This window comes from Mustelus asterias, chromosome 15 (genome assembly GCF_964213995.1).
Source record: "Mustelus asterias chromosome 15, sMusAst1.hap1.1, whole genome shotgun sequence".
NCBI lineage: Eukaryota > Metazoa > Chordata > Chondrichthyes > Carcharhiniformes > Triakidae > Mustelus > Mustelus asterias.
Genome location: NC_135815.1, coordinates 57833221 through 57858248, shown reverse-complemented (window position 1 = coordinate 57858248; position 25028 = coordinate 57833221). Strand labels below are relative to the sequence as shown.

General features: G+C 44.7%; 1 protein-coding gene across 1 annotated transcript in view; it reads right to left on the bottom strand.

The window, feature by feature from the left end:
• The window catches only part of LOC144504729 (uncharacterized), a 77198-nt gene that overhangs the window by 36709 nt on the left and 15461 nt on the right, over positions 1-25028 (bottom strand). The window contains exons 7-12 of the mRNA XM_078230474.1: positions 22035-22312; positions 10104-10385; positions 7385-7511; positions 6434-6607; positions 3698-3878; positions 53-154 (exon numbers count right to left, since the gene is read on the bottom strand). Of these exons, the coding sequence (XP_078086600.1) occupies positions 53-154; positions 3698-3878; positions 6434-6607; positions 7385-7511; positions 10104-10385; positions 22035-22312 (1144 nt within the window). The remainder of the gene's footprint in view (positions 1-52; positions 155-3697; positions 3879-6433; positions 6608-7384; positions 7512-10103; positions 10386-22034; positions 22313-25028) is intronic.

Genomic DNA, 25028 nt, shown 5'->3' with positions numbered 1-25028 from the left:
GCGATCGCACATCTTCATTTTGCGGCTCAAGAAAGTGAATCTCATTCTTTACCTTTAAGGCATTTTCAGTGGACATTTCATCTTCAAATTTTCCTGATAAAGTAATGTACTTTCTATTCAACTTCCAACCCAGTAGATAATACATGTACATGATCTGAAAAGAAGCATACAAGATATCAATAAAAAACGCTAGCATACACAGAGCAAGCCAAATCATAGCATATTCCATTATTTATTGCTCTGAGACTCATGAAATAAATAACTGAATCTGTTTCTGGTACATGGGCTTAGACCACAAATCTCTCTCAAGTTCCTCGATTACATTGGAGGTGATTATTTTCTAGTTCTTGACCAAATTACTAACAATGTCCAGGAGACAGAGATACTTCATTAAGCTGCAGATCTATATCTCTGGTACCTAAGTGCCTCAGACCTTAGATCATAGAATTCCTACAGTGCAGAAGGAGGCCATTTGGCCCATCGAGTCTGCACCGACAACAATCCCACTCTGCCTGTAACCTCACATATTTACTCGCTAATCCGTCTAACTTACACATCCTGGGACACTAAGGGGCAAATTAGTACGACCAATCAACCCAACCCGAACATCTTTGTGGGAGGAAACCGGAGCATCAGGAGGAAACCCACGCAGACACAAGGAGAATGTGCCAACTTCACTCAGACAGTGATTCAAGCCGGGAATCAAACCCAGGTCCCTGATGCTGTGAGCAGCAGTGCTAATTACTGTGCCACTGTGCCACCCTTGAGAAGTTTCAAAGAGCCTTTCTACTAATATGAACATTGACAGCCATAGGCAACTTTAAACAACTGCCTTTAGGGAACCATTTAAAAACCACTAAATTGATTATTGCAACTCACCACTCTACAATCTTGGATCAGGCACAAACTATCTCTTTTGCATGTAGCTTCCCTAAACAACACAAACCTCTCAAATCATCAAACAACAGGCCCAATAAATCTCCTGGAATTCAGGTCCAATACTAATTGGACACTGTCTCTCAAAATTAACAGAAGGTTAAAGGGATAACTGACAAATGAATCAGAACTTTTTTTTCTGCAGCAAGTTGGAATGCATGGCCTGAATGATCGATGGAAGTAGATTCAATACTGTAATTCCTCATTTTAAGTTGCCCCAATTTGAGTCGATTTGCTATTAAAGTAGTATTTGTTTCGTTCTGTTTCCCTCATATAAATCTCAATTTCGGGTATATCACATCATCATGTTTCTTGCATCATTGCTCAGTGCGCGTTGGCTCTCTTCATGCAACATTGGGTTCTGTCAGGTCTATACAATATGAGTAGTGTGGTATTCAAAGCAACATTGATCTTTTTTTAAAAATACAAAGGCATCCAAAGCCAGGGTCTATTAACTTTTGAAGTTTTGCTGTGGTAGAGACTTTTAAATCACTTTTAAACACGAGTGAGAAACACCTAGTAAGTGTTAGTAGTAATGTGCTTGATGCTGTAAAGAAAGCAAGAAAAGCTATCAGCCCAGCATTGATATTTGAAATGTCTTGAGGCTGGTAAAGGAGCAGTCGATATTGCTAGAGTTCTTAGGCTACCCCATACAGTGCAAGAGCCACATCTTCACAAGCCAACATGCCCAGCATTGAGGCTCTAAATCACTCAAAGCCACCTCTACCGAATTGCTTTAGGGATGTCCTCATAGCATCCCTGAAGAGGTCAAACATCTCCCCAACCCATCAAACCAGACCATTTGTACCTTAAACGTTCTAGTCACTTGTGATTATGAATTTGATTTAAACAGTATCTAAAACTGTATGGATCTTACATATTTTTATTTTTTAGTTCTCAGTGAGCCATGATATCTATGAAATGCAATTGCTGAACAGCTACGTACTTAAACTGTTTGGAAAAAAAATTGTAGGCAGTATTATGTAGTAGAAGTCTTATTATTATCAGAGGGAACTTTATTACTGGTAGCAACACACTCCCAAATGAAAAGCTTAGTATGCTTTTTCTTTACTTACAAAATGACAACCACACCCTGAAATTCAAAACTCTCATTAAGTACACTACAAAATTATGGTATTGTACAGTGTTAAAGAGTAAGTGGTTTGTCGATATAATTGTGAACAATGAGAATTACAGATTCTGACCATTGTGTTCTTATTGGGTCAAGTTATGATGAAAAATGTATTTTAGATTTTGTGTTTTGTTTATTATAGTGTTAACCATATTTCAGTGAAGAACTTCCCTCGACATAGTTCTCTGTTACATTAAAAAATGATAATCATGAAATTTGGAAAGTATTAACTGTTTCAGGCTTTATTGCCAGCGTACATAATGGGGGCAATTCTCCCAGCCTGCTGCACTGCTTTGGTAGTGCAATGGGCTGGGAGACATCAGCTACGGCCGTTTTGTGGGATTGCTGCTGGGCATCAGGGCCTCCGCGCGTCTACCAGTCTTTTGGTGTTATTAGCGCTGTGTCAGAAATCAGAGCGGAGTTGATTATCATATGAAAATACCATTGAAATTGACATTTCCATGGGATTAGCCGACCCGGGACGAAAGAGAGGCCACTGAGCAACCCCCCCCCCCCCCCCCCCCCCCCCCGCACCTCCACAACTCCCGGGAGGTTGGGGGTAAGGGGGTGCCTATTGGTCAGTGTCAGCCTGGCACCTGGCACTTCCCAAGGGGAAAACTGGTATAGCCCACTGAACACCTTGGCACTGTCCACTGGGAACTGGGCAGTGCCAAGAAGGCAGGACCAGAGGAATGGGGCAACTGGGGGTGGAGCCTATTGGGGCAATTGGTGTGGGGAGGGGGACCCACTGCCACTCTGCAATAGGACGGGTGGGGGAGGGAGGAAGTGAGAGCGATCAGAGCTGGCCATCCAGGTGGAGGGACCGGCGGGGGGGGGGGGGGTGGGGAGGGGGTGGCGTGTGCTGACGTGGGCCATCGGGGCTGGCCATCCAGGTTGGTTGATGGGGTTCAAGGCCAGCAGGGAGATCGAGGCTGGCCGAGGGGATGGGGTGGGGGGGGGGGGGACATAGGGGCTGGCCTGAGGAGGTCCAGGAGGCCTGCAAGGGGGGGATTCCAGGCTGGCCAGTGATCTGAAGGCCGGCAATGGGGGAACCACAGCACATGTGCCGATCTGGACACTGACAGATCAGCACATGCGCAGTGGCCCGCTGAGGACTATGCTGCTGGCCTCGCGTGTGGGAATAGGCCCCGCCCCCTACTTTTCAAAGGGAATCACTCTCGGACACTCTGTGATGCACAGGGTGTCGGAGATTCTTTCTGGAAATCACGTTAAAAAACCAGTGGGAGTTATTCCCGTTTTCTCACACATTAATAACTGCAAATTATTTGGGGAGAATCCCAGCCAATATCACATTCTTTCCTAAATTTAAATTGAAGGTTCAATAATGTGAATGGGGGGGGGGGGGGGGAACGCAACATGAGGGGAACATAGGACACAGTCTCAGAATAACTGTGAAATTCTACTTTAAAGTACCAGACAATGCATAGCGTGCAAGAAACAATACTTTTCACTGTATACTAATACATCTGACAATAATAAATCAAATAATATATTCAGCATCATGCAGTGAGTGTTCATGTTTCATATTTAGTAGGAATGATTTCAGCTTCACATTTCTAATTGTATGGTTAAGTTTAGTTTTGTGGTATTTTCATTATTTTAACATACTTGAGACCATCTCTTCTTGTGCCGAATTTTCTGCTTGTCTTTCAAATGAATATGTAGTATACTGCCATATGGGAGAGTGTAGCTGATTCTTCCCCCGTAAGGTGTCTCCATTATGGTTTGCTTTACCATTTGCTCATCTTCTTGTTCATCCTTCAAAGTCTGCTTCTCACGTGAAAAAGTTCTGAAAATAAAAGGTTTAACTCCAAAACATTAACAGTAAGTTCTTGAAATTGGAACCTAAACTATTTTATTCCTCAGCACTATGACAGATACATGTTACAGACACCTGTGATGCTGCAGTAGTCTTACTGTTAAAACTGCATATTCACACTAGCACCTTCTGAAATGTTCCTCCTGCCACCGATGATACCACTCACCTAAACAAAAACAAACTTCAAAATTGTATTCGCAAAATTGTGATAAACAAACCAAAGGGTAAATTACATTACACTAATCCCCACTCTGTTAACTTTTGAAAGGTGTAATAATAATTGCACTTTCTTTTTAAATGGATACTTGTGTAAGGTCAGACAAGACTTGCAGCTTGCTCCTTATTTCTATCATGTCATAGTTGTCTGATCCAATATTTTGCTGAAGTTTGCTACAGTTACAGCCATTATAATAAAATGCTATCTATCAGAAAGTAGTGAGTAATAAAGTTACTGGCTAATAGTTTTAATGTGTTCTATTTCCTGAACAAATCATTAATTTAAATTTGGATTAAATGTATCTATTTTGTAATTCTGAACTATGTTACATGATAATTGCAATATTTATTGATCATGTTTTATGAATTTCTGTACATTTATAGAATAAACATTTCGCTTTAGTTCAGCCATTTCACACCTAGAATCTTTTTTTATTATTTCATGGGATGTGGGCATCACTGGCAAGGCCAGCAATTGTTCCCCATTCATAATTGCCCCTGAGTGATTTGCTAGGCCATTTCAGAGTAAACTGCATTGTTGTGGGTCTGGAGTCACATGTAAGCCAGACCAAAAAAGGATTTCCTTTTAACCCTAACCCTAAAGGACATTAATTGAGGATAACTATCATGGTCACTACTGCTAAAAACTAGCTTTATTTTCCAGATTTATTAATTGAATTTAAATTCCATTACATGCCATGGTGGGATTTGAACCCACATCCCCAGGGCATCAGTTTAGGCCTTGAGATTACTAGTCTAGTGACATTGCCATGCACTATAATCTCCTGGTAAATCACAGCACCTGTATCCAGGAAGCTCAGAACCAGATGTGTGGATTAAGGAATTTTATGGATTTTGGGTCCAAAGCCTAGAATGCACTTATAATACATAAAATAAGTGTGAAAAATAACGAATAAAAGGGTTTTATTTAAATTGCTACCCAGGGCACCAATTTCGAACGTAGCCAGTTTTTGGGTTCTTCCAGAATTTGGGATGCTGGGTAAGGGGTCCAGTACCTGTAGTTTTTGAAAAAGGTTTTCTCAGAGAGATTTTAAGATTGTGTTATGTGTTTTAGAACAAAGTTAATTTTCACAGATTTAAAAAGACAAAGGCGACAAACATTGAAGGTGTGTACGAAAGCCAAAGAAGTCTGATATTGGAATTTCACAGCTCATTTTCCATTTGAAATCGATGCCAAGACCCAATAGTCAGCATGGTATCTTTCCATTTTTTTAATAACCCAAGGGAAGAAGGGATAAGTCACCAATGTTATTGACAGGCTTACTGAATGGAGAGGAACTTAGAATCACTGGCCAGGTCACTGGGGACAGTTAAACTGTGAATGTCAATTTATTAGGCTGGGGTTGGAAACTAAAACTCAGGTCAGCTTTTGCAGTTAAAAGCTGTTCAGAAACAAATGGATTCTAAAGACAGGTGGCCGGAATTCTCTGGCCATTCGCACCCTGCTGTCGCTGCAAGTGAGGACGGAGAATTTGGTACTCAGCCAAATCTTTGTTCACTGCAACGGGACCAGAGAATCCTGTTGGCATGAATGGTCAGAGAATTCCAGCCTGGTGAGTCAGCACATGGAAGTGATAGGGTTCAAAATTAATTTTTTCATATTTTTCAAAGAAAGAATTGAAACTGATTCAAGTATGTGGAATTTGCTTTTGATTGTTGATCTCTATTTTACATAAAATTAAGCAGATTAATGATTCATAAAGTGTTTCAATCCACCTTCAGAAAGAGCAGAGAACTGTACATGCCAAAGATGTATTGTAGATAGATTATAACAGATTATTGCTTCACCCTGGGGTATCTCTCATACATAACTGTGTTCAATTCCAGCCTTGGGCGACTGTCTGTGCGGAGTTTGCACATTCTCCCCGTGCCTGTATGGGTTTCCTCCGGGTGCCCTGATTTCCTCCCATAAAGATGTGCGGGTTAGGTTGATTGGTCATGGTAAATTTCCCCTCAGTGTCAGAGTAAATACGTGGGGTTATGGAGATAGGGCCTGGGTGCGATTGTTGTCGGTGCAGGCTCGATGGGCTGAATGGCCTCTTTCCGTGCTGTAGGGATTCTATGATTCTATAATTAGATATTAGACAGTATGGCATAAACACAATTATAAAGCACTTGATCATGTATTTAGGGTCACTAGTGTTATTGTACCCAAATAATGTCTAAACCTGTCCTGAAAATTATCACAAGATTCTATTTGGTTTCCCAGCTAATTTTCATGTCGATATTATGATCAGTTTTATTTACAGGAACAGGAATTCATAATGAGTATAAGGTAGTTCCAGTACCTGTAAATATCCTCCATTATGCAAACAAGGCTCTTCACATATTCATTCACAACTCTTTCCTGTACAGTGTCCTCTGGACTGGTGAGATGAAAAGCATCATCAAAATAAACGTGTGCTTCAAAGTCAAAATTGTCTTTATGGGATTTTGAAGAGGTTGGGTTGTATTTGTCCAATCTGCAGAAAAAGATAACATTGGCTGAATGAGCTTTGGATTTATCAAAGCAGATACAGTATAATTGCAGTTATTGTTAGATCTCTTATGTCATAATCTGATGATTGAGGGTTATATCAAGCATTATCAGCATCAACATTTATTTACTATAACAAGACTGAAAGGAAAGGAAAGCTCAAGAGCTAGATTTCCAATTCGAAAGTCATTCATTTAGACTTTTGTGCAGCATTCACTATTGTTGTGGGAAAATCATCACTCAGAGTCAGATTTAAAAATTCAACATGCAGTTTATCGGACAAAGCTTTGGAAGAAGCGCTGGGCTCTCCGCAGTGCACACAGTCATCTTCTCAACTTTAAAATGGCAGCTGAGCTTCTTTTCAAATAGTGGACAAGTACGGACATTAGCAGTTATCACATCGTTATCCAAGTATGCCCCCCACTATCAACGACTGATCGCGTGAACAAAACTCATTGTTTCAGTTCTGTCTTATCTTATCATCTGGGCCTCAAGGTCTGGTTTATTTCCTGTAGTAATTAGACAATAACAGGATTTAGCTCGTTGTGCAATGTCTATGCCTAAGTTGGCACATTTTAATGTCTTTTCACAGAGTCCATTTTGTGCCAGGTAACCATCTTGTATCTTTTAATTTCGGGTTTACTCCAACAATTCCCCCTTTTGGTCAGGATTATGCTCTAATAATCCGATAGACCAACAATACCAGCATCGTGGGTCCAGCAATTGATATGCCTGACCTGTAACCAACAGGTCACGCGTTCACAGGTGGACTTCCACCTTCTCGCCCTTTCCTTCATTATCGTCATCTTCCTCGGTGTCTTCGGGTGTTCCCATTAGATGTTCTTCTTCGGTGACCACACTGGCCCCTGGCACAAGCCGAGCCATCATGACTTTACAGCAGACATTAAAACATCCGACAATCAGGCAACAGACAAATATTATTACAACAAGAATAATTAGTCCATGCATTAAATAAGACCCCCAGGATCCCCGCAATAACCATTCGAGCCAGCTATTCCCCTTCTTGGGGCCTTGTCTAAAGTCATTGAGCTGCTTTCTTATGTCATTAATGGCTTGGGTGATGTTGTAAGATTCATCTGTAACATGCGTTATACATTTGTCTCCTATTATTGTGCATACTCCCCTCTGTTGGGCTAACTGATAATCTACGGCATAGCGGGTCTGCTGCGCGTACAATCTTAATTCAGCCAGTTCTTGGTTGACGGCCTCCAGTGCCTTTGATGTGCTGTTTCCCAGGATGGTTAATCCACAGATAAGATGGTTTCTATTTTTGGCACTAATTACTCCTGCTGCTCCCCCCAGAGACAGGGCCCCAATAAACCCGTAGCCGAGTGATGATCCCAGTGTGACCGGGACCTCCCAATCGGCACAGAATTCCTTGCTGATGGCCCGGGTCACTATCTTTCTCCGGGTATGCCCTTTTTGAGGGCATGGAACAGCGAGTGGTCCTATCGTTCCTACTGCAAAGAGGACCGGGAGGGTTGGTGTTGCCGTCGTGAAGGTGCTGTTGAGGAGGAACACAAATCCCTTCTTGGCTCGGTAACATTTAATATCCTAGTTATTGGTCTGTACGAACTGTATATACCAGTTCACTTGACTTTCTGCCCGATCCTACCAATTGGTAGGTATCAAACGGGTCTGTCCATGTGGCTGAGCTGACATGAGTCCCATTACACTGACCACAAATGAGTTGCCTTCCCGCGGTCACGTTTAGGCATCTTTGCTCGTTACAGGTACAAGTAAACTGGCCTCTGTTTACCCAACAGCGCTGACAGGCACACTGTGTCTGTATACAGGAAACATTCTTGGGGACCAAGGCATATGCACACCCCCATCCCAGCCCCGAGAAGCAAAGCGGGTAGCTTGCATCATCTGAGCATACTCTTCCTCCCACTCCCTGGAGCCCCCTGCACACAGGATCTGCAGAGTTTATTAGTTCCACACAGCCTCCCTGTATACCCCTTTTATATTTGCCTGTTTGTCCTTTGCAGGGTGTGTCCGAGGTATCCGCCGTATATAAGTCATGGGGGGTCCACCCAGGGGTGGCCACAAATAGGGCCTCTACAGATTGGGCTAGCAGGTAACACATGGTTCGATTGCTGTGTAAATGTACATGAGCCTTGTAGAATAAGTTTTCTAGTCCTGTCAATCTTACAACCGTGACAACATAGAGTGATGCAATTATATACGCTATCTTAGACATGTCCACAACAGGCATGTTTTAATCTTATTACTCTATATCAACAACTTCCCAAAGGCTATATTGCCAACCCGAACACGTCAGTTAATCTTGCTTGTAGTCGTCACCTGTTTTGGGGAAAGCACTCTGGTCATTTTATGGCTTACTTGTTAATATCACTCACTCGTTTCTTTGTATAATTTCAGCTGGGTCCAATGTTTCCATACACCTTTCCCCCTTATGTCCAAACAGGCACAGGTATCTCCACTAATTATGACCTCATATGGCCCATTCCATTTTGGTGCAAACCCTGGTTTTTCAGGTAATGTTTTTACCATGACGCGACTTCCCGCTGTTGGGACGTCAGGGAGCATTTCAAGCTCTCTCTGTGCGTCTCTTTCTTCCTGATTATCCTTTACTACTTTAGGCATCCCTTTTAGTTGGGCGCTTAGTTCCAAAACATATTGTTTAATTTTGTCTTTTAGTGGACCTACATCGGTCCCACCTGTTATGACGCTTTCTGGTAATTGCATCGCCCGTCCTGTCATTAGTTCATAAGGGGTTAATCCGGTTGTCCGGTTTGTCATGGCTCTTAACCTCATTAATATAGTGGGTAATACTTCTGTCCACGTTTTTCCTGACGTTTGCATGGCCTTAGCCAGGGCATTCTTAAGGGTTCTGTTCATGTGTTTCACCATTCCAGAACTCTGCGGGTGGTAAGCGATGTGGAATTTTTGTTTTATTCCCATCAGTTGGCACACTGTTTTTACCACCTTTCCGGTGAAGTGCGTCCCTTGATCCGAATCAATTTGTATGGGTATTCCTCATCTAGGGATTACCTCCTCCGCCAATATTCTAGTCACCGTGGTAGCAGTACAATTCCTGGTAGGGAACGCTTCTACCCACCTGGTAAACTGGTCTATGACAACCAAACAATAGATTTTGCCGTGGGATTGTGGTAGTGGCCCTGTGAAATCTATTTGCAGATGTTCCCAGGGCCCGTCTGATCGGGGCTGGTGTCCCATCTTAATTTTTATGGGTCAACTGGGGTTGTATTGCGCGCATGGCACGTATCGGTGACAATGTCGGGCTCTGTCCCTCCACATTCCTTTCCACCACCATACTTTTCCTATGCTAGTTGCCATGGCCTCTCTTCCCGCATGTGAGAGTCCATGGTGTAGTTCCAAGAGGGTGTTTTGTATGCACTCCGGTGCCATTACCTTGTCATTGCGTCTCCAAACATTATCAGTCCCTCTGCTCACTCCTTGTGCTTCCCACTTACCCTTTTCCTCTTCCGAGGTATCTTCCTCTAAGTCCCGAATATTTATTTCGTCTCCTGTCTGGCCCGTTACTGCTATTGGCAGCTCGCCAACTGCCTCCTGTTCTAATGCTAATTGCGCTGCTCTATCTGCGGCTTGGTTCCTTTTGTAATTTAACCAATCGGGGTTATCCCTTTCTGGTTCCTTCTGATGTGCTTTGATTTTTATTACTGCCGCTTCTCGGGGTTTTTCGCTGGCCTTTAGTAATGCCTCGATCCTTTGTTGGTGTTTAATAGGAGTTCCTCCTGTGGTTACAAACCCCCTCCTACCCCATGCCGTCATATAATCGTGTATTACCCCGAATGCGTACCTACTATCGGTATATATATTTACCGTCTTTCCTTCGGACAATCTAGTGCCTAGTTCCGCCACCTCCGCGGGTAGACCTCCGTCAATTCTTCCTGACTTTACCGTTTTTAATCTGTCATTTACTACTGCCCACCCTGTCCAAGGTGATCCTTCCACGTATTTACGTGAGCCATCTATAAAAAGGGTCTCTTCCGCTGTTGCTAAAGGTACATCCTTTACTCTACCTTCTTCTATGTCCATATCTACGTCTCCACAGTTATGAGGTTCTCCTGTATCCAAAATTCCTTCTGCTGGGTTATCTCCTGTGTCTCTTGCTATTATAACTGATTTGCTGGGAGGTAGGAGGTCGGCTTCCCATTTAGCCCTTCTCATGTTCGAGACGGACCTTAACTTTCCTGTATTTAGCATTTCCACCAAGGTGTGTTTTGTGTGGAGGATTATGTTCCCTGTCATTATTATCGGTTCGCTAACCTTTACGGCCCAGGTGGCGCAATCTAAGGCAGCTCTGCACCTTGGCAGTCCGGTTACTACCGGCCCTTCTGCTGTTGAATAGTAACCTATGGGTCTCCGTTTATCGCCATGATCTTGCGTTACTACTGCAGAGTAGAACCCCCTTCATTGTTACAGTGTATGTGGAAATCTTTATTGGAATCTGGTAGTCCCAGTCCGGGGGCTGATATCAGTCCTGCCTTTAACTTATTATAGGCCTCTTCTTGCTCAGGTCCCCATTCTATGGAGTTTAAAGCTGGCTTTCCCCCTTTAACTAGCCTCTGTATAGGCTCTGTCAATTTTGCGAATTCCGGGATAAAACTTCGGCTATAATTAAACAGTCCCAGCACCTTCCTGACTCCTCTTACGGTGACTGGCCGCGGCATTTGTGTACCGCCTTCTTTCGGTCTGTTGGCATCTCTTTAAGCCCTTGTGATATTAAGTGTCCTCGGTACAGGACTTGTGCTTTCCCGATTTGTGCCTTTTTGGGGCTCACCTTTAACCCTGCAGTTTTCAGTTCATTCAACACTAGGTATAGTGCTCCCTGATGTCCTGACTTAGATTCTGAGGCTATTAATATATCATCCACGTATTGTAGAATCGTGCTACCCTCTGGTAGTTCTACCCTTTTCAGGATGTCACTCATTACTCGATGGAAGATGGCGGGACTATTGTGGAATCCCTGCGGTAGGCGAGTCCAAGTGTACTGTTTGTCTCCCACCGTAAATGCGAATTTGTCTTGGGATTCGGGATCCAAGGGTAGGGACCAGAATCCATTGGCTATATCTAATACGGTAAAGATTTTATGCTCCGGTGACAGTCCATTCAGGATTGTTGAGGGGCTTGCTACAATGGGGTGCAATTTGGACGTGACTTTATTGAGGGCAGTGTAGTCTATTGTGAGTCTGTAACTTCCGCCGGGTTTGCTCACTGGTCAGGTAGGGGAGTTAGTGGTACTCGTAGTTTCCCTCAGGATTCCTTTCTCCATTAACCCTTTAACTATTTCTACTACAGCTGCCTTTGCTTCTGGTTTTATCGGGTACTGTCGGTGGGGCTTATGCTCCAGTCCGGGCACCTTTATCGGGTCAGTTTCGGTTAGGCCAGTGTCTAATTTCGTTTCGGCCCATACTCCGGGGACGGAGGCTCAGATGGCTCCAAACCCCTTTGTTTCTAGTCGCCAATCTCTGGTGGTGGCTGTGGCCACCTTGATAGTCTCGAGGTGACTCGTGAGGTTTTCCATTCCGGTTTTCCGGCCATCCCGTTTCGGCCAGATTAGCTCTCCCTTCCCAGTCAATCAAAATTTCATACTCCTGTATTAAATCATTTCCCATTATTGTACCCTCGTTATTTTTACATACATAGAATCTCATAGGTCTCGCTCAGGTAGGCGGGTGTTTTGTTCCCTCCTATCCCTGTTAGATAAATCATCCTACTTGTAGTGGGTAAGGGAAGGTCGGTGACAGATATGGATGCACCTTTGCCCACCAGTATCTCACATTGCCTGCCCCCTACTAGTGCAGACACATAGATCCTTCCCTCCTTCTTACCCTTATGAATGGGGGCTGCAGGCCGTCAGTCTTGCTGATCTCGGAAGTTCCTTAGTTCCTCCAATTCTGCTGTGGACATGGATCGGGGCGGGGGTCTCCCATGTTTGTCCCAATATATTGCTTCCGTGTGTCGATTTTTATTACAATAATTACAATGTCTCCCACTGTTTCCAAATGTATTTCCCTTCCTTAGGACCCAGCACTCCTTTGCAAAGTGCCCTTGTCGGCCACAATTGTGACAGGTCAGTTTGGGCTTAGTTCCGCTCCCGCTACCGTAGGCAGCTACTCTTTCCTGTTTTATCTTCGTCTGAGATTTCTCCTCCCCCCCTCCACGTACGCCGCTAGCCCAGTCCACCAGTTCATCATAATCCTGGGACATGATCACTCCCATTTTTAAGATGGTTTGGTGGGTGCTGGAGAGCCCATCCTTGAAAGCTTGAATAAAGGCTTGATCCCCACGGCCTGGGTTTCCTTGCCCTGAGCATTCCTGGTATACTTGGAACAACCGTTCCCCATATTCAGAGGCCCTTTCCCCCTTTTGTTGCTTGGTCGTTGTGATTTTACTCCAATTGGTAGGGGCATTTCCTAAACTCTCTGGACTTCCATTTTAAACAGGGCGAAGGGTGCCTGTTGGGCATCTATTTCTGCTGTTAGGGCTAATGCGTGTGTCCAACGTCCCCCACTGTAGTCTTGTGCCGAGGGAATGGTGGGCCCTCCGGCTACCTGCCTCCATTTATACGTTGGACATGCGGCCCTAACCAATTGGCGTATATCCCTTAAGTGCAGTTGGTGTCCTACCCAAACCATATCTAATTCTGCCCAAAATTTCGTATTTGCGCTTCTAGGTTGTAGTTTACCCAGGGAGGCCATTATCTGTTGTCTTTCGCCCGGGGTGATTGGTTTATAATTTGCTCTTGGCTGCGTGTCCGTTCCCCCTCGGGTTACTGGCGCCAAGTTGTGTTCTAGCGCTTCCCCTTCCTCTGGAGGGGTGGTTGGTCCCTGTTGTGTGGACTCATAAGGGGGCAGAGGAACAGTTTCCCCTCCCCATTGATTCTCCCCGAATACTCGATTCCTTTTCTCCAATTCCCTTAACTCTGGATTCTAATTTTTTAATTTTATCTTTATCTTCATTCCACTTTTTAGTGGAAGCGACTACTTGTCCAATTAGTCCAGCTAATTGATGTACTAATAATACCCCTTCCTTTTTTGTTTTGTCTTTCTTTTCCCCATCTACCCACTTTCTCTGTTGTTCTAAGATCTGAGAAATATCCCAGCCATCCCTTTGCATCTTCTTAATCAACGAGTGTCTGTCTGTCATATATTTATTAATAAGGGAACCCGCAGGTCCCCACTTAGTTTCTTTACCTGCCATCTTGCAGACTTCTATGCCCCGGCCACGATTACCTCCTCAGGCAATGTGTTTTCTCCACTGTTGGGGTTTCCATTTATACTCACAGCCACGATCACCTCCTCGGCAGCGTGTTTCCTCCACCGGAGTCCGGCTCTAGGTCAGGGTGATCAGTTCCTTACTGCACCGCTTTACAACGTGACAGACAAGTACACAAACACACAAACTTTTATACAGATGGCAAACTCTGCGTTTGTTCGCCACTACAGAATTTGATGCTAAATGACCTTTATCACTTGTGCTTCACGATCCTAAGTGCCTTGGTGCCTCTACGCCCACTTCAGGGTCCTGACCTTCGTGTGGGGGATTTCCCCCCTTAGCAACCGGTCTAAGGCTGCGCGTTTGAGACAGGCACTTCCTTGTCCTTAGTCGATCAGCACAAGCAATCAATTCCTGTTTCTATCCGATAGTCCCATAAATTCCTCTAATTTTCACCCGTTTTTAACTGCATTGTTGGCTCAATCTGACTCCCACAGTTCAATAATCTCTACTCCAGTTTGCCGATCGCGGCCAACCGATCAACTCACCAGCAGTGAGATCCTTGCTGACTACGCCAATTTGTTGTGGGAAAATCACCACTCGGAGTCAGGTTTAAAGATTCAACATGCTGTTTATCGGTCAAAGCTTTGGGAGAAGCGCTGGGCTCTCCGCAGTGCTCGCAGTCACCTTCTCAACTTTAAAATGGCAGCTGAGCTTCTTTTATACATTTTCAAATAGTGGACAAGTACAAACATTAGCAGTTATCACATCGTTATACATTTCGGAGAGTAGACAAGTACGGACATTAGCAGTTATCACATCGTTATCCGAGTATGCCCCCCCCCCCGCTATCAACAACTGATCTCGTTAACAAAACTCATTGTTTCGGTTCTGCCTTATCTTAAGTTAAGGTGATCGTCTGGGCCTCAAGATCTGGTTTATTTCCTGTAGTAATTAGACAATAACAGGGTTTAGCTCATTGTGCAATGTCTGTGCCTAAGTCGGCACATCTTAATGTCTTTTCACAGAGTCCATTTTGTGCCAGGTAACCATCTTGTATCTTTTAATTTCGGGTTTACTCCAAGAACTATGATGTTAACTGATTTGGTTTTCTGAGATTTGTCAGTACTTTGTTGGGTCATCTTATACAGTACCAGTTAGAGAAGTCCTTTCTTCAGGATATGAATGAAGGTTAACTACAACAGGGTCCCCGCTATGGTATATACCCCTTCTGCTTGCTAATCTGAGAATAGAATGGTAAAGAGAAAGAGGCCTGTTGCGTCCCTGCTAGCCCTCTGTCAGAACAACTCAAGAACTGGCAAGCAGTGCCACAAGATCAATGACCTCATCGGGGCAGCAAGGGTGAGTGTTTAACCCCATCCAGCATCTTCCCCCAAATCATTCCCAGATCCCCCCCATACCCAGCACCCTACATGCTTCCAGCCCCTGACCCCTAAGTACCTCCTTCCTACCCCCCCCCCCCCGCCCCCCCCAAAATTATCACAGCACTTGCCCTCTGAGGACCACCCCCGATACTCTGCAGGAGTCATGCCATTATTCTTTTCATGGCTCCTTCTGTCCCCACGCAGAATGCCCATAACTGCTAGGAGAGGGTGAAGATAGGGGGTGGTGAGCCTGACCTTCAAGTCCTTACCCCCTTTGAGGAGTGGGCGCTGGAGCTTCCAGGCAATCAGCAACAGCATGGTCAGGCTGGAGTCGAGAAGTGAGCACCTGTCAACCCTCCACTCAATTCGAGTCAATTACTAAGGGGCATAGGTTTAAGTTGGGAGGGGCAAGGTTTGAAGGAGATGTACGAGGGAAGTTTTTTTAAAAACAGAGGGTGGTGGGTGCCTGCAACTCACTGCTGAGGGAGGTAGTGGAAGCAAATACGATAGTGACTTTCAAGGGGTGTCTTGACAAATACATGAATGGGATGGGGATAGAGGGATCTGGTCCCCGGAAGGGTGGGGGATTTTAGTTCAGACAGGCAGCATGGTCAGTGCAGGCTTGGAGGGCTGAAGGGCCTGTTCTTGTGCTGTACTTTTCTTTGTTCTATGTACAATGGAGAAATGTCAAGTAAGTTGCCTGCATCCCAGAATCCTCTCCCTCCCTTGCACTTCACCTTGTGTCCTATGTTGCAGGAAGGGACCCTGACGCATCTGGACCATCTGGCATCGCAGCCCCCACTGCTGTCCCGCCCATCAAACCCCTGACACCTCTGATGACTCCTCGGAGGAAGCGGATGAAGGGACCTCCAAGGACGGCATCTGTTTAGCATCAGCTTCCATCTCGCAAATCACCTTCACAGAGACTCTCACATCGGCGGGTCAAGTAAGTGGCGAAACATCTGGGTCACTCTCTGGTGAGTACAACTCATCTGCTAATGTACATCGTGTGGAGGAGGGAACGTCCGAGGTCTCAGGCACGCGATGGCCTGCTGGAGGTGAGGACTCAGCTGGCCCCAGGCTACATGCTGGGCCTCTAAGATCACTTCTCCCTCAGCTGCTGGAGATGCAGCAACAGAGCCAGGGAATGCAGGAGGGGCTGACAGCAACCCTGGATTGACCGCAAGGCTGTTGGGAGAAGTCCCAAAGCTTTCAGGTGGACCAGCTATTGCCTGTCTTGCATGGTTCCCAGACCAACACTGCAAGGGTGGCATCCGCAGTGGAAAGCCTGGGGCAAGAAATCATCACCATGAGTGGCAGGGTCAAACGATGGCCGAGTCACAGCAGGCCACAGTAGAGTCCCGTGGGCCACGGCTGAGTCACAGCAGGCCATAGCTGAGTGACTCAGCTGGCTTCTTGAGATTCTGCAGCCCCCAAATAGTCAGTGAAAAATTGAGGAGCAAATATGTAAGGAGATTACAGATAGCTCCAAGAAAAATAGGGTGGTAATAGTCGGAGATTTTAATTTTCCCAACATTGACTGGGACAGCCATAGTATTAGAGGGTTGGATGGAGAGAAATTTGTTGAGTGTACTCAGGAGGAATTTCTCATTCAGTATGTGGATGGCCCGACTAAAGAGGAGGCAAAACTTGACCTCCTCTTGGGAAATAAGGAAGGGCAGGTGACAGAAGTGAGGGATCATTTTGGGACCAGTGATCATAATTCTATTAGTTTTAAGATAGCTATGGAGAATGATAGGTCTGTCCCAAAAGTTAATATTCTAAATTGGGGCAAGGCCAATTTTGATGGCATCAGGCAGGAACTTTCAAAAGTTAATTGAGGGAGTCTGTGGGAAGGAAAAGGGATGTCTGGTAAGTGGCATGCTTTCAAAAGTGTGTTAATCAGGGTTCAGGGTAAACACATTCCTCTTAGATTGAAGGGCAAGGCTGGCAGAAGTCGGGAACCCTGGATGACTCGGGATACTGAGGCCCTGGTCAAGAAGAAGAAAGAGGGACATGATATGCATAGGCAGCTGGGATCAAGTGAATCTCTTGAAGAGTATAGCGGGTGTAGGAGTAGAGTTAAGAGCGAAATCAGGAGGGCAAAAAGGGGACATGAAATTGTTTTGGCATGATAAGGCAAAGGAGAATCCAAAGAGCTTCTACAAATACATAAAGGGCAAAAGAGTAACAAGGGAGAGAGTAGGGCCTCTTAAGGATCAACAAGGTAATCTATGTGCGGATCCACAAGAGATGGGTGAGATCCTAAATGAATATTTCTTATCAGTATTTACTGTTGAGAAAAGCATGGATGTTAGGGAACTTGGGGAAATAAATATTGATGTCTTGAGGAGTGTACATATTACAGAGAAGGAGGTGCTGGAAGTCTTAAAGTGCATCAAGGTAGATAAATCTGCGGGACCTGATGAGGTATATCCCAGGACGTTCTGGGAGGCTAGGGAGGAAATTGCGGGTCCCCGGCCGAGATATTTGAATCATCGATAGTCACGGGTGAGGTGCCTGAAGATTGGAGAGTGGCAAATGTTGTGCCTTTGTTTAAAAAGGGCTGCAGGGAAAAGCCTGGGAACTACAGGCCAGTGAGCCTCACATTTGTGGTGGGTAAATTGTTGGAAGGTATTTTGAGAGACAGGGTCTACAGGCATTTAGAGATGCAAGGACTGATTAGGGACAGTCAGCATGGCTTTGAGAGTGGAAAATCATGTCTCACAAATTTAATTGAGCTTTTTGAAGGGGTAACCAAGAAGGTAGATGAGGGCAGTGTAGTTGATGTTGTCTACATGGACTTTAGCAAGGCCTTTGACAAGGTACCGCATGGTAGGTCGTTGCATAAAGTTAAATCTCACGGGATCCAGGGTGAGGTATCTAAATGGATACAGAATTGGCTTATTGACAGAAGCCAGAGGGTGGTTGTCGAGAGTTGTTTTTCAAACTGGAGGTCTGTGACCAGCGAAGTGCCTCAGGGATCAGTGCTAGGCTCACTGTTATTTGTCATTGATATTCATGATTTGGATGAGAATTTAGAGGGCATGGTTAGTAAGTTTGCAGATGACACCAAGATTGGTGGCATGGTGGACAGTGAAGAAGATTATCTCCAATTGCAGCGGGATCTTGATCAATTGGGCCAGTGGGCTGACGAATGGCAGATGGAGTTTAATTTAGACAAATGCGAGGTGATGCATTTTGGTAGATTGAACCAGGGCAGGACTTACTCAATTAATGGTAGGGCCTTGGGGAGAGTTACAGAACAAAGAGATCTCGGGATACATGTTCATAGCTCCTTGAAAGTGGAGTCACAGGTGGACAGAGTGGTGAAGAAGGCATTTGGCATGCTTGGTTTCATCGGTCAGAACATTGAATACAGGAGTTGGGACGTCTTGATAAAGTTGTACAAGACATTGGTAAGGCCACACTTGGAATACTGTGTGCAATCCTGGTCACCCTATTATAGAAAGGATATTATTAAACTAGAAAGAGTGCAGAAAAGATTTACTAGGATGCTACCGGGACTTGATGGATTGAGTTATAAGGAGAGGCTGAATAGACTGGGACTTTTTTCTCTGGAGCGTAGGAGGCTGAGAGGTGACCGTATAGTGGTCTATAAAATAATGAGGGGCATAGACAAGGTAGACAAGTCAATATCTTTTCCCAAAGGTCGGGGAGTCTAAAACTAGAGGGCATAGGTTTAAGGTGAGAGGGGAGAGATACAAAAGTGTCCAGAGGGGCAATATTTTCACACACAGGGTGGTGAGTGTCTGCACCAAGCTGCCAGAGGTAGTGGTAGAGGCGGGTACAATTTTATCTTTTTAAAAGCATTTAGATAGTTACATGGGTACGATGGGTATAGAGGGATATGGGCCAAATGCGAGCAATTGGGATTAGTTTAGGGGTTTTAAAAAAAAAGGGCGGCATGGACAAGTTGGGTTGAAGGGCCTGTTTCCATGCTGTAAGCCTTTCTGACTCTATGACTCACAGAATCCTCCCGGCCTGAAATGCAACATGGCCGCCGTGAAACAACCCCCCTGTGAGCGCCACGGAGCCATCCCACGGCAGGCACTTACCTCCTCACTAGCCCTCACTGATGGAGCACCGGGAGCCAACTTTTACAGAGGTGTTTTCCAGACCAATCCGGCTGGGGCAAATGAGGTGGTAAAGGCAGGCAGGCTCGTAAAATGGGGCGTGCAGCTCGCTAATTGCATACAGATGAATGCAAAAATATTTAAATTGACGTCTTGCCCATTTTGGGTGGGCTTCTGATTGTGCCGATTTTTTTCCCTTGGTAAAGTGGGAACTGGCACAAAAACGAGCGCAAACCGCGCTAATCGCTTCACGCCCTACTTTACAAATTTTTCATGCCCAAAAACTGGAACATGGTCATAAAATTCCACCCATCAACTTTAAGAATAGCCAGCCTTTCTAATATTTCCTGCAGATCAATTTTTAGCATATACAATATTTTAACTATCTCTTCTTTTAATGTGAACTTGGCAGCACCTTCTTCCTTGTAAACACAGCTGCAAAGTACTCGGCTAATACCTTAGCCATGCCCTCTGCCTCCATGTGTAAATCCACTTTTTAGACTCTAATCACCCTTTCTGCTCTTCTTATTAACCCAGAAGACTTTTGGATTTGCTTTTACGTCAACTGCCAGTCTCTGCACATACTCTTCATTTGCTTCTCTTCCCCACTGAACTTTCTATACGCATCCTGAAGTTCCCAGCATCATTGATGCCAATTTTGATTCACTCCATATGATATCAAGAAATGGTATTAGGTACAGCAAAGGCTACGGATATTGACAAAATCCCACAGTGGTACTGAAGATATTAGCTCCAGAACAAGTCGTACATCAAACCAAGCTACAATACTGGCATCTACCTGACAATGTGGCAAATTGCCTAGGTATACACAAAAAGCAGGACAAATCCAATCCTGTCAATTACCACCCCATCAGTCCCCTCTCCATTATCAGAAAAAATGATGGAAGGTGCCCTCAACAGTACTAGCAAGCGGCATTTACACAGCCATAGCCTTCTCACCAATGCTCAATTTGGGTTTCTCCAAGGCCACTCAGCTTTGGACCTCATTACAGCCTTGGCCCAAACATGGACAAAAGAGCTGAATTCCAGAGGTGAGGTGAGATGATCTGGCTGTCTTTGGCATCAAAGCCCTGGCGAAATTAAAATCAATGGGAAAAAGGGGGCAAACTTTCCTCTGGCTGCACTCATTTCTTGTACAAAAGAAGATGATTCTGGCTGTTGAAAATCAATCATGTCAGCCTCAAAACATCACTGCTGGTGTTACTCAGCATAGTGTCCTGGGCTCAACTATCTTCATTAATGACGTTCTTTCCATCATAAGGTCAAACATGGGATATTCACTGATAATTGCAGTTTTCAGCATCATTCGTGACCCCTCAGATACTGAAGCAGCCTGTGTCCATAGTCAACAAGATCTGCTGCATATATTCAGGCTTGGCCTCATAAATGAAAAGTAACATTTGTGCCATATAAGTATTGTGAAGTTGAGTTTGTAAAGATATAAAGAATGTTTATAAAGATGTAAAAGAATTGCAAAAATGTTAGAGGGAAAAAAAACAGTGTGTGGTCCCTTTAAAAGCTGTTTTTGAGTTTTGTGCTAAAATGCAGAGTACACAGATTTCTGGTTGGAAGATTTATTTCAAAAGGACCAAAAGCATCAGGGTTGCCTTGGTAACTGGCTCAGCAGGTTTTTGCATTTTTGTTAGCCAATGAGTTCAAAGAAGACATTCAGCTAACAACCTATGGGTTTAAAGAAAACACTCAACTATTAAGAGCCTATTTGAATTTGATAGTGTTGACAGCATCAAACCAATCGTGGTGTAAGAAAATTGCGAAGTCATAGCAGGTATAAAGGCCAAAGCAACAGCCATTTCAAGAGAGAAGATCTTGGAAGAACATCTCCAGAGGCCAGAGCAGCCAGTCAAAAGGCCAGCATCCATCTCTAGAGCAACCCTCCACCCTGCCAGTTTAAATAGCTCCTGAAAGAATTATCCAGCTGTCTAACAGAAGGATACTGAGTCAGAAAGACCTTACGGACAACTACCGACGAACTCCAAAACTTCCAAATGGTATCAGAACTGGGTATATATTAGTTTTTGAGAATGACTAAACTTCCGTTATTACTGTTTTGGTAAAGAATGTTCCTTGTATTATTCGAACAGCATTTCAGTCGAAACGTACCTTAGTTAATATGTAACTTGTTTAGTTAAAGTTCCTGGTTATTTAAATAAAATACCTTGTTAATTATTCACTTAAAGCGAGTGTCAGGCCTTTATGTTAATGAACCTCTAACCATTAATTAAGAACAGATAACACCTTTCCAAATATTTGTGGCAGATTACGACACAAGGTAAATGGGATTAACCTCTGTGTCATGACATAAGTGCCCGGCAATATAACAAGATAGAATCTGATCATCTCCCCTTAATGTTCATAGACATTGCCTTTACTGAATCCCCAAATATCAATATTCTGTGGGGGTTTTCATTGATCAGAGACTGAACTATACCCATTACATAAATATTATGGCTACAAGAACAAGTCAAAATTCAAGTATTTCTGCTGTGAATAAATCACCTGCTGACTCTCAAAGCTCACCACCATTTTCTCAAGGACAATTAGAGATGGATAACAAATGCTAGCTTTGCCAGTGCCACTCATATCTCATTAATGAGCACAAAAAATGATTGTCTTTTATACGTTCACTGAGGCTCTGCACCTTGGCCTCGTTGAGCACAGTTGTGACTGAGATGTTTCTCTGCTAGTGGAAGATACGCTTGACTGCTGTGATAGTCATCTTGGATGTACCTTCCTGTTTTGAAGTCGCAGCCAATGGCATGCTTGTACTCTGAGGCTACCCCTCCACAACTAACCGAGGGGTAGACATCAGACTTTAGTTGGGAAAGTGCTTCTCTACCAGTAACCACTTCTGCAGAGCTGCAGCAGCCCAGTTTGTGCATGGTATGCAGTAAACAAATGAGAAGATAGTTCGATCCCCTTCACATGCAAATAATAAAATTATTTCAACCTGTCTCAGAAATGTCCTCAACAACTCCCTGCTGAGCTGCCACCCGAGCAATTTCAAGGGTGTCCTCCCTCAGGCCATCAATATAACAAGTTGTGTCACCTTTCTCACACTTTGCAGGAAGTAAAAGCACACATATTCAAGAGAGTGAGAACTCAAAGCATGGTGCCCTCCATTAGCGAAACCAGTGGCTCACTCTCATTCAATGCTCATATGGTGTTGAATAGAAACACAGCCCACTTTCTAACCCCACTGACTCCTCTCTCGCACTCTTTGCCCTCAAGTTTATTGTCTTTGAATTCTCCCACCTGGTGACTAAGTACCATCAGTAAGAAGTCTCACAACACCAGGTTAAAGTCCAACAGGTTTATTTGGTAGCACAAGCCACTAGCTTTCGGAGCACTGCTCCTTCATCAGGTAAGTGGGAGTTCTGTTCACAAACAGGGCATATAAAGACACAAATTTAATTTACAAAATAATGGTTGGAATGCGAGTCTTTACAGGTAATCAAGTCTTAAAGGTACAGACAATGTGAGTGGAGAGAGGGTTAAGCACAGGTTAAAGAGATGTGTGTTGTCTCCAGCCAGGACAGTTAGTGATGAAAATGTCATCGATGTATCTAGTGTATCGCATCAGTTGAAGGTCCTGTGTGGTGAAGAGGTCTTGTTCGAACCTGTGGCATATTGAGGTGCGAATTTGGTCCCCATGACTGTTCCACAACGATGGCATTGCTCCAACTGCCTCAGTACTCAACGCCGACAATCTCCAGATGCAATTTTACAACTCATCCGCTTCATCCTGGACCACAATGTCTTCACCTTCAACAACCAGTTCTTCATCCAGACACATGGAACTGCCATGGGGACCAAATTCGCACCTCAATATGCCAACATCTTCATGCACAGGTTCGAACAAGACTCTTCACCACACAAGACTCTATACTAGATACATCGATGACATTTTCTTCCTTTGGACTCATGGTGAACAATCACTGAAACAATTATATGATGACATCAACAAGTTCCATCCCACCATCAGACTCACCATGGACTACTCTTCGGAATTGGTTGCATTCTTGGACACACGCATCTCCATCAAGGACGGTCACCTCAGCACTTCACTGTACCGCAAGCCCACGGATAACCTCACGATGCTCCACTTCTCCAGCTTCCATCCTAAACATGTTAAAGAAGCCATCCCCTACGGACAAGCCCTCCATATACACAGGATCTGCTCGGATGAGGAGGATCGCAACAGACACCTCCAGATGCTGAAAGATGCCCTCATAAGAACAGGATATGATGCTCGACTCATCAATCGACAGTTCCGACGCGCCACAGCGAAAAACCGCACCGACCTCCTCAGAAGACAAACACGGGACACGGTGGACAGAGTACCCTTCATCGTCCTGTACTTCCCCGGAGTGGAGAAGCTATGACATCTTCTCCAGAGCCTTCAACATGTCATTGATGAAGGTGAACATCTCACCAAGGCCATCTCACACCCCCACTTCTTGCCTTCAAACAACCGCACAACCTCAAACAGACCATTGTCCGCAGCAAACTACCCATCCTTCAGGAAAACAGTGACTACGACACCATACAACCCTGCCACAGCAACCTCTGCAAGACATGCCGGATCATCGACATGGTTGCCATCATCTCACGTGAGAACACCATCCACCAGGTACACGGTACATACACTTGCAACTCGGCCAACATTGTCTACCTGATATGCTGCAGGAAAGGACGTTCCGAGGCATGGTACATTGGGGAGACCATGCAGACGCTATGACAACAGATGAATGAACACCGCTCGGCAATCACCAGGCAAGAGTGTTCTCTTCCTGTTGGGGAACACTTCAGCGGTCACGGGCATTCGGCCTCTGGTCTTCGGATAAGCGTTCTCCAAGGCGGCCTTCACGACACATGACAACGCAGAGTCGCGGAGCAGAGACTGATAGCCAAGTTCCGCACACATGAGGATGGCCTCAACTGGTATCTTGGGTTCATGTCACACTATCTGTAACCCCCACGACTTGCCTGGGCTTGCAAAATCTCACTAGCTGTCCTGGCTGGAGACAATACACACCTCTTTAACCTGTGCTTAGCCCTCTCTCCACTCACATTGTCTGTACCTTTAAGACTTAATTACCTGTAAAGACTTGCATTCCAACCATTATTTTGTAAATTGAGTTTGTGTCTTTATATGCCCTGTTTGTGAACAGAACTCCCACTTACCTGATGAAGGAGCAACGCTCCGAAAGCTAGTAGTTTGTGCTACCAAATAAACCTGCTGGACTTGAACCTGGTGTTGTGAGACTTCTTACTGTGTTTACCCCAGTCCAACACCGGCATCTCCACCTCATGACTGAGTACCTTGGCAGGATTGGGAACATGGAGTGTTTCCCACTGTGGAGGCCAGCAGGAATACAAGCCAAACAATCCGGCCCCAACCTCATAAATTATGCGACCAGGTGTTTTGCACCATATTCCGTGGTGGGGCAGGCCTGATGGCAGAGTCTGCCATTGTGGCTGGGCGCCATATTGAAAAGATGTCCAACATCAATGATCCATTATTGAAGAAAGAAGGTGGATCTCCTGAAAATGAAGATTAATCTCCAGGAGAACACTGAGGTCAGAGGATGGACCTCATGAGAAAGAAGGTGGATCCCCTAAAACATACTGA